This window comes from Molothrus ater, chromosome 2 (assembly GCF_012460135.2).
Source record: "Molothrus ater isolate BHLD 08-10-18 breed brown headed cowbird chromosome 2, BPBGC_Mater_1.1, whole genome shotgun sequence".
Classification (NCBI taxonomy): domain Eukaryota; kingdom Metazoa; phylum Chordata; class Aves; order Passeriformes; family Icteridae; genus Molothrus; species Molothrus ater.
This window is the reverse complement of record NC_050479.2, coordinates 62,776,851-62,787,286: the sequence shown is the minus strand read 5'-3', so window position 1 is coordinate 62,787,286 and position 10,436 is coordinate 62,776,851. Positions and strand designations below refer to the sequence as shown.

Sequence of the window (10,436 nt, the reverse complement as noted above, 5' to 3'; positions counted from 1 at the left end):
CTGGAAATATATGTAGTATAGAAATACTATCAATAGTATTCCTCATAGAGGTTTCATAAGTCCCTTGATTTTTGCAGCTTTCTGAGAAAGTCTCTGGCATTCATGCCCTGACTGTTGGTTTCTCTCTGCTAAGTGACCCTGGTTCCCTGTGAAAAATGCAGCTGAGTCAGTCGTAGGCATGCTCAGCTCAGTACTTTCCCTCTGGTTCTCTGCTCATTGGACTTTCAAGGTAAGAAAGATGTCATTTATCTGTTTGAGTGGAGAGGGGGACAGGGAAGATGGGCAGGTGTCAGGGTATTCTTGGTGGCCACGCAGCTCAGGAATGATTTTTGTTGCTGTCCTTCTCTTCTGATCAGGTACAACAACATGTCAACATGTTGAACTGTCTCCAAAGCTACCTACTCACATGGGCCCTGTCCTCAGATGAGGTACAGACTGTAGGGGTGGAAACAGCAAGGAGTACTAGACCAGGAGAGGCATAGAAGAGGGGGTGTTTTGGTTTGGCAGCTTCCTTTTATCAGTGGGTTTCTCTGAATTGATCTTGCTGGATTGCTTGAATGGGTAGCTCTGTGTACAGTTTTGCTCTAGAAGATGTCTTAGAAGAGCACAGTTACCTAAGGATGTTTCAGTAAGAGATCCTGTGGCTTTTAAAAGCTCTTACTGATGGCTTGTTCAGGGAAAAAGGCCTTATTTGGGCAGTGGTGTTGGGAAAGGCTTGTTCAGATGCACTCTGTCTTTGTCTCAGCATGCTGGTGACCATGGTGTCAGCTCCATTGAGGATGGGTTAGGAGTAGCTCCACCCATGGGCAATTGCAGTGCCTTGGATGAAAGACAAGGGATATGTCTGCGGTGGATGGTGGCTTTGATTTGGTGGCCTGATTTTTTTTCATGGCTTTGGATAATCCCCAGAAAATACATGGGGAGACAGCAATAACACTTTTCAGTAATAAGAATGTTTTGACCCTTGCCCAGTATAAAGTGCATCACTGGAATTGGTGTCTGAAGCACATCCAGCATTTCCATATTTTTTCTTTCCCACAGCACAACCCAAAGAACATGTTCTTCTCCCCACTGCCAGGCTGCCTGTGTCATGTCCTCCTGTGCTTCTGGGCTTTGCTGATTTTGAATCAGGTGTCCAGGATCGCTCCAAAAAGACAGACCATGCAAACTCTAGATCAGATGGTCAGAAAAAAGCAAGAGACACCACAGACCACGTCAATAGTCCCTGAGCTCATCTTGCTCCTTGCAAGCATGAAGATAGATTCTCCCTGTGAGATCATGGCCTGCTACTTGCTCTGTGATGGCCCTGACAGTGAATGTCACAATGAGAGATGGTTCTGCAGGTGGGCATCAGCTCATTTGTCTTTGAGCACTGGCTTGAACGTCCCATTCCCCTGAGAAAGGGGCAGCATGTTCTCCTATGTCATTCCCAACTGGGCCATGTGCCCCCATCCACTTACATTTCCCAGGGCAAACTTCACCTACACAGCCCAGCTAGCTCAGGTGTCACTAGATGTCATTAGGAATTTGAAGGGAAAGGAACTGAGAAGCAGCCAATCTGGAATTGTAGCTGGCACTAACAAGTCAGTGGAGGTGGCATGGCCAGACACATCACTTGGCTGTGTCACACAGGCTGGTGACCTGCTGGACCATGTCCTTCCCATCTGGTCTCTGCACCTGCTTTTCCTTTCTGTGGCAACCATGACACACAGGTGTGGGAAGGGCTGGGCTTGTGCCAGTGTGGAGTCAGGTGTATCTGGACTGTTCCCAGGCAATGGGAAGGTTCACAAACCTGGCTGGCCATGGGACATCCTTCTGCCCAGCTCCACAGGCTGCCCCTGTGTGTCTGGGAAAGGCTGGGGTAGCAGCTCTGAGCCAGGTACTCCACATGCCACCTCCACTTCTGGAGGATCCAGGTGTGCCTGTGCTGCTGATAGCAGCTTTACTAGGGAAATTCTACAAGCTTCAATGTCTGTAGTGGTTAGGTGAGTGAGATTCAAAATTAAGAAAAGAAAAAAAAAAGAAGCTACCTGAGAGCACTGTTTTTAAGAGCATATTCTCATTCATTATCTGCATTTATACTTTATTTTTTAATTGTGCGGAACCACCAGAAGAGATTGCTCCAGATGCAGTAATAAAGATCAGAAGATGTATGATGGCTGGTTCTTGAACTGGATTATTTTTCTCATTCCTTCTGGATTATTTGTCCTCACAGTTGCCAACAAAAAGCTAATTTACAGCATGTAAGGAGTATCTTACCAATGAGCAAAACATCCTTAAATATCCTGAAACTCTGGTGAGAGACTATTTGCAAGAAGAAACTAAACACAAGGAGGTATTTATCTGTTATGGAGGGCTTTTAAGGCTAGATATCAGAAGGGTCCTAGAGCTGGCCTGCCAGAGACAGGCTCCTTGCCTCCAGAAATGAAAGCTGGCTAAAATATAAGAAAAGTCTGCAGAGAACAAAGATCCCTTCTTCAGGGGTTCATTTGCCAAAATTTTTGTAACAAAACACAGCTCCATGCTGAGTGTATCATCCCCAGTTGCATCTCCCACGGCAGCTCAGAAGACAGACTATCATCCAGCAGTTAACATGCTCAGCATCTCAGCTCTGGAAATGCAGACAGCAAACATGACAAGCAAACATGACAAGCAAACCTGCCAGCCACCACTCTGAGCATTCAAACTTTGACTGATGCAATATGAGAGGTGGACTAAGGTCCAGAGCTTTATTTCTCCGCTTCAGAAGGCTCACACTTTGCTCCTGTGAACAGGAATTCGACTTGTGTGACCAGGTCCCTGTGTTAGGCAGCTTCATCCTTTCAGTTATAAAATCAAAAGGAGAAGCAGTGGTGGAATTCTGGCCAGTTTTTCTGAAAGGCAGAAAAGGAAATTGGAACAAACCAAGTTACTTAACTTCTTTGGCCTCCTTAAGTTGTTGACTGGTGGATGAACAGATGTAGCTACGTAACATCAGCTGAATGCAATTAAATATACTGCTTGTCTTTGCAGATGTCCAGGAAGGTTCCTGTATATACACAGCCCAACATGTGAGAGGGACAGAACTGCACAGCGTGTTGGGACAGTCACAGTGCTGGGCAGGTCATGCTCAATGCTGGTCAGAAAGCTGAAGCACATCAAACATCTCTCTCAGGAAATCTGTGCTTGCACATCATTTACACTGTCTTTTAAATAGACCATCATTTAAACTGCCTTAGATATAATGCAAGAATTCAAAACACTAGCCCGGGGATGGTATCACTGTTGAAACAGCATCTGACTCCTCTTGACTGTGATTACACCTGGTTGTTTTGGATAGATCTTATTTCCACTCCTATCAGCAGCAGGTGGTTTCTGTCTTGACCATCCCAAATGACCAAGAGAATTGTCAACACCTCTAAGATGGAGGAAAAGTCTGCTGCCTGCTCTGCTGCCAGCACAGCATGCTGTTGTTGCATAAAGGAATAGGCACCTCAGAAAGGAGGTGCTGATCAGAGGAATCTGTACCCCTTTCTCCCAACACACTTAGGAGCCAAAGCAAAATATAAGCTATGGTGACAGGATGTATGTTGAGGTGTATCATGAAAATTAGTGGGATAATGCATTGATTTAAATAATAATTATAAAATCATAGAATGATAGAATGGTTTGGGATCTTAGAGATCATCTAGTTTCAATCTCCCTGCTGTGGTCAGGGATACATTTCATTAGACCAGTGTGCTCAAAGCCCCATCCAGCCTGGCTGTGAACACTTGTAAGGATGGAGCATACAGAGCTTCTTTGGGCAACCTGTTCCAGTGCCTCATCACCCTCACAAGTACAGAATTTCTTCTTAATTTCTAATCTAAACCTGCCCTATTTCAGTTTCAAGCCTTTTCCCCTTGGGTAATCACTACATTGGCAAAAGTCCCTTTCCAGCTCTTCTGTAGCCGCCTTAAGGTACTGGAAGGTGCTATAAGATCTCCCTGGAGCCTTTTTTTCTCCAGACTGAAATACCCCCAACTCTCTCAGCCTGTCTTCATGGGAGAGCTGCTCCAGCCCTTTGATCACCTTTGTGGCCCTTCTCTGGGCCACTTGAACAGGTCCAAGTGTTTCTCATGTTGGAGGCCGCAGAGCTGGACAGAGCTCTCTTGGTGGGGTCTCAGGAGAGCAGAGTCAAAGGGGAGGATCACAGTCATGAGATGCTCCCCTGCTCACTGTGACCCCATCGGGCAATCACAGCCACACGTGGTCTCAAAGTGGGGCTTAAAAGCTGGTGTGAAGAGTGGCATTTCCTTCTGCTGCCTCTCTATGACTCTAGGGTAGCTTTGAACTGAAAAATTAACTTTGTCTAGAAGTACCAGGGCTTCCATGAATGACAGGAAAATGTGCATATGAAGGTAGATCATTTGCTGCTGCTTAAGGGTCTCAGTCACTTAAAGACTTCATTTCCTATTCTTATGTCTCCTTCAAGCTCACAAGTTTACTATAGCTATTCTTAGATTTTGCTTCCTAGAAATTTGAGGAAACATATCCAAGTACTTTTTAAGGGGAATGTGGTCCCTTGAGGGACCTAGAGGCATTGCAAGCAAATTAACTGTCAGGAGCTTTATTTTTTAGAATAGATATGTTGGTGCTTTTTAAACTACATTTTTTACTATGATACTTCCACAGTGAAGAATCCGAATCTTCGGCTCCGTGAGTAGAGACATGCCAGAGCAATAAATGGAGAGAAGGCAGTAAATGGGAATGTGGCATGTTATACAAGTGCTGTTGAAACTTCATGAGAAAATCCCTAACAAGGATGGTCTAGAATCCTTGCATAACTAAATAATAATTTAAAAATTTTATTACTTTATTTGCACCTCAGATTTTGACTCATGTTCCCCACTTTTTTGTCGGCAATGTGAATAAGGCAGCAGGATGTTCTCACACATCCAAGGACATTTCAGTCTTGTGAAATGATGGCCCACTTACAAAAACTCAGTATCTGTTTCTTGTTCCTTCTCCCCTGGACTCAGAGGAGATCCCTTGTTAGCTCTGCGATCAATAAAAAACATTTCTTCAGCCACAGGTAAATCTAGTTTATTAAAACACAGTTCTGACAGTTAATTCAATTGCCAACAAAGTGGTAGTGTGATCAATACAAAAAAAGTGACCTTATAAGGGAGATACACATAGCCTGTAAATGCAAAATTATCTGATAATCAGGTGCACTGGACAGACACAGACAGAAGCATGTGGGTGAGATTAGACTGTGGCTATTTTTTTGCATTCTCTTGCAGTATTTGAAGTGGGTGGTGTCTCATGAGAGGCTTCAAGCTTGTCACTTGTTGCTGTTGAGGTTTCCTCCTGATGGGTGAAAACCAAAGAAAAAGAGTTTGCCCTTTCCTTCCAATTATTAGCTTGCTATATCTGCATGGTTACCATTTCAATCAAATTCCCATTGCAAACCACTGCTAATATTCCCTTTTGCATCAACAGCATGGGATCAAGGAGTTCACGTGGCATCATCAGGTCAGCTCTCAGGTATGCTGCTGCATTATTGAAATAAGGGTTTGGAGCATGAACTTTAGTGAAGACTTCTGATAAAACTGTGCTTACATCAAAGGCAGCATCAAGTGACTGAAACAGACTGAACATAACCCTTAGATAGCCAAGAAAAATGTGCTTTTTCCAGTGATTTGCCAAGTACTTTTCCACCTGACCAGCAATGATTTGTTTTCTGAATATTTCAGACAGAGCTAAAAATAGCTTGCTGCTGTTATTTTTGTTTAGGAGCAATAACATTCAGTTTATGGAGTTCTTTCTCCATAAAAAGTTCAGAGCATTGAGAAGTATCTTCGCAGAGAGAAACCTTCCTTTGGTTGAATTTCACGGCGAGGGAAGGCTTTCAGCATTTTTGTTAGTTTTCATATAAGTCCAGCTGCTTTCTTGGAAAATATGACTAAACTTCTTGTCTATTTTTAGTAAAAGATGAGGTAATTAAACCCAAAATCTAAATATGGTGGTCTGAGTTTGGAGCCTGTTTTCACTTAGGTCTAATTTTTAGAAAACATATTTTAGAAAATATTCAGAGACTTACAAATACAGACAGCCATTTGATGAAATTTTCCAAAGTACACACAGGAGTAGATTCCCATTGCTTTCTAAAAAAGCTCTCCTCCACCTTCTCTGTTGTCCATTTTCCTTCCTGTACCTGGGTTAGTGCTTCCCTGTTGGATTCTTCCATGTTTGATGTAGGAAATTCAAACCAATAGGAAGTTAATCCTATGAAAAAAGGGACCAGTTTCGTCCTCAGAGGAGACTGAAGATGAGCAATTGGGAATGCCTTTGGCAGCTGTTTGGTGTCAGACTGACTTACCTGTGCAGTGGAAACCACTCCCTAGCAACCTTTTTGGACCAAAATAATTTTTAAAGTTTCTTTGGATCCTTGCATGGGAATGGAACTGCTTAGCCTCAGCTTTGTGAAAAGCACTGGCAACCGTGGGCATAAAAACAAAGTGTTGCAACGACTTTGAAGGAATTGACTCCACACAAAGAGCTGAAGGATGCAGCCCAGTGCTCTGGGCACCCTCATCCTGCCCTCACTGCCAGCAGTCATCTTACTCATAACACTGCAGGACGATGCCACTTGCTTGAAGTCATTCTCTCACTTGACAGCCCATGAAATGTTAAGCAGAATACCTTGGTGGCTGGCTCATAGTGGAAAATTTAGACATGTTAGTGACTTCTGAGCAGCCTGAGCCAGTGCTGGGTCCTGTTTCCCTCTCTTCCTGCTTTTTAAGTCAGCCTCAGTAGAAAGCATAAGTGATGTTTTATATTTCTTTAATGTACAACCCCTTTGACAGTGTTTGCAATGGGAACTGGCAAGGTACTGTGAATAGGAATTGCAGTGTCTGAGCCCCAGTACATGCAGGGAAGTGGAGCACTGAGAGGTTCAGGCACAGACACTGAAGTGGTCAGGTGAGCAGTTTCCCTTTCAAGTCACTCAGTATTGTGAAATGAAATAATGGGACTCTGGTAGCAAGGTGGATTCCTTTCAATGCCTTGTCCTGGGGAGGGTGAACAACAGAGGTGTCTCTATACTGCTAAACAGAAGACAACCAGGGATCATACCCAGCCACGTGTCCTCAGATCATCCAGACTCAGTTTTGGTCACTCACATAGAGCTCTGTCCCAGAGACTTCTGCTCCAGAAATGCCTGACAGTGAGCAGCAGAGCTGCAGACTGGCCAGCAGCATGGCACACAGCCTCAGTCATTGAACAATATGAGTCCACTCTAGAGATCCCATCAGGACTGTGTATATATACATTGTTTTGCAATTCTGCACCAGCTACCTGCAGCACAAACTTCTGATTTTTGCTTTGAAATTTTCAGCAGCAAAGTAATAAAGGAAGGGATCGAGGCAGCTGTTCGTGGCAGCGAGGCAGAGAGTGACCACCAGCGCCTTGTGCAGGCTGGCCTGGCTGCAGCTGCTGTACATCAGGTGAACAGTTCTCAGGATGTGGTAGGGCAGGAAGCAGATGAGGGAGAGGATGAGGGTGATGACAATGGTTAGCAGCGCCTTCCTGTGACAGATTGCCCTCCCGCTCTGCAGAGCCCTGGACTTGAGCAGCGCTCTGATGGCAAAGATGTAGCAGAACACAATTGTGCAGAAGGGCAGGATGAAGCCCACGACGAGGACAAAGCTGTTCATCATAAGGAGCCTGTGTGTGCTGGAGGGGTGCAGGTCCAAGCATTTGACTGGGTTGCGGTAGCCAGCGATTCCCTTGTTCAACAGAGGGCTGGCAGCTGCCAGAACAAAGATCCATATCGCCACACAGGTAATCCTGGCATACTTGGCATTGGTCACTTTTCCGTGTTTGAACGGGTGGACGATGGCTACGAAACGAACCACGCTGAGCACGGCCAGGAAATAAATGCTGCAGTACATATTCATGTACAAGGTGTAAGTCATGATCCGGCAGAGGATGTCACCAAATATCCAACGGGATCCCAAGAGGAAATATGATGCCCGAAAGGGCAAAGTGCTGACAAACATGAGGTCTGAAATAGCCAAGTTCTGCATGTAAATGTTTACCGAGGTCCTTTGCGATGTCTGGAAGAAAACATAAATGGAGAGGCTGTTTCCAATAGCACCCGGGAAGAAGATGAAGAGATACGTGATGGGATAAATGACTTGTTTGAAGCTGTCGACCGTATAGTTGGAGGAGCAGTTAGTGAAGCTGCCATCTAGTGCCACCTTGGAAGTATTGGAAATATTCATAGTCACAGCCAGCGTCTCCATTTTTCTGCCAAAGGGAAAAGAATTGGTGTGAGTGCTGGGTTACAGGCTGGGCAGGGAGTTTGGCTATTTGGGACTGCTTCACTGAGGGCAGAAATTGCAAGGTGCAGATGACAGTGGGAAGTAAGGGTTTGTTAACGAGTAATTACTTGTGACGTCCCAGCAAATACACATCTCAAGACACAAAGCCCCAAGTAAGCTCTAATGAGTTTCAGTGCTACAGCAGCTGGTTGTGTTCTCAGCCTGTAAAAGTGCTGCCTTTTAGAGGTGCTGTGTGTGTGTTTTAATGACAAATCTCTGATCTTTGCTTTGCAAAACAAGCCAACTTGCTGTCAGCCATTTTGTGGCAGGGAAGTTTTGAGTCCCCAGTCACCTACCATGGAAACATCAAAACCTGATCAGAAAAGAAATCACTGCCCACTGCTAGGCCTGCATTTCAAATTAGAATGGAAAGCCAAAATAACTGAATCTGCCTTTTGCAACCAGGGAAATTTTTCTGGTATGTTTTTGGCAGTATTTCCTGAGCAATACTAGACTCATTTTGATACATGTAAAAATTAAGGACATTTTGACCTTAAAAACTGTGCAAACACTGTGTTAATTATGCATGGTTCATTTTTTAGCTCCCTCCTCCTTGCATTGTATTTCTACTTTCTTTTTAGCTCCTGGTTGCTTTCTATGTCTCTTTTTGTGGGGCCTTTGCTTCACGTACCACTCTCTTAACCTCTTCTGTGCTCAGCTGTTCTGCACCAGTCAGTCATCCACACACACTGCAGCTTCCAGGGCAGCCCCCATTTGCAGCACTAATGAAAATGGCCTCTGAGAAAATGGGCTGTGCTCAGAGAGAGGCATTTCTCCTCCTGTGAGGCTATAATTCGATCAAATCAAAACCACTCACCACTGAAACACTCTAAATAATAAATTTTTTTCTCATTAGTGTCTATTTATTTTCTGAACTCTTGATTTCTTATCTCAGCTGTCCTGCAGCTAGTAGTATTTTCAAAGGAAGGTGTCAGTATTGTTTCTTGTTTGACAGTGGGAGCAATTCCCTCTTTGTATCTGCCAATATATTCTAAAGATGGGGCATGGGAATTTTTAGCCTGAAAACCACAACTACATGGCATTTCCAAATGCATGGAAAAGAAGCTTTTCATTTGCTCCAGCGTGAGTGATAATGTGCCCATGGTACATGACAGCATCCTATCTCATTCTGAACCTCACTGGCTTCCCAGTTTGAAATTCATTTATTTGTACAGGTGGAGCCTTCTTGGCGGTAAATTTGGCTTTACATTTGGGTACTTCAAACGCCCAGCTACCCAGTGTGCTGTAAATGGGAGCTAAAGTGCAAACTGGAGCCATGGTGTGGAAGCCTGAGCTATGCTCAGAGCAGGCCATGGTATCTCCAGGGCTGTGTCTCAGAGTCTGTCTAAGTCCCTTAAATAGAGAAACCACATGTGCCCCAGGAGGCATCTTTTTATCTGGCCCCACTGGGATGGCAAGCATGGGAAACACAACCCCAGGCTGGCTCCCAAGGAGCAAGCACGTAATGGATATTGGGTCTCAGGAAAGCCCTGGACTGACTAAACACATGCTCTTAAAGTTAATCTCCTCCTCGTTTGAGATTCGCTTTCCTCATGAAGGAGATGGAAAATACATTCTTCTTAAAGACAAATCTTCAGCAATCAAAGGACTTTTAATTGTTTTGGTTTTCTTTATGGAGCTACTGTCTGATATACACGTATGGGATCAAAGACCAGCTTTTCTCCAGAATGAATATGATCCCCCCATTTTTCAGGGAAACATTACAGCCTGAGGTATGGCAAAGAGAAGAGCCCTCCTGACTCTGTTTTCCTGTGGTCCAAGCATCCTTGCCTTTAGAAACCCCAAAACACAAGAAAATATTAGTGAAGGGATCTGCTGCCTGTTGAAGCACTCTTGTTTTGTGTGCCAGCTGTGAGGTAGAGGAGTCAAATGAGGTTGAAGAACTTGGACTGTGGACAAATTCCAAGCCCTGCTCAGCACTATGAGTGAAGGCTTGTGTCCAGTGCTAGCTGATGAAAGATGGGACTGGGGCAATGAAGATTCAGTTGATGAAGAGCCCTTGGGTCCCTGCACCCTGGGGAAAGCAGTACAAGCACAGGGACTGAGGCACATTTCTCAGGCTCCTCA

General features: G+C 44.6%; 1 protein-coding gene across 1 annotated transcript; it reads right to left on the bottom strand.

The window, feature by feature from the left end:
• Positions 1-7,316: 7,316 nt before the first annotated feature.
• Positions 7,317-8,270, bottom strand: CYSLTR2 (cysteinyl leukotriene receptor 2). Its single transcript, XM_036389235.1, has one exon. It carries the CDS (start codon positions 8,268-8,270, stop codon positions 7,317-7,319), a length of 954 nt encoding a protein of 317 aa, XP_036245128.1.
• Between the last annotated feature and the right edge of the window lie 2,166 nt (positions 8,271-10,436).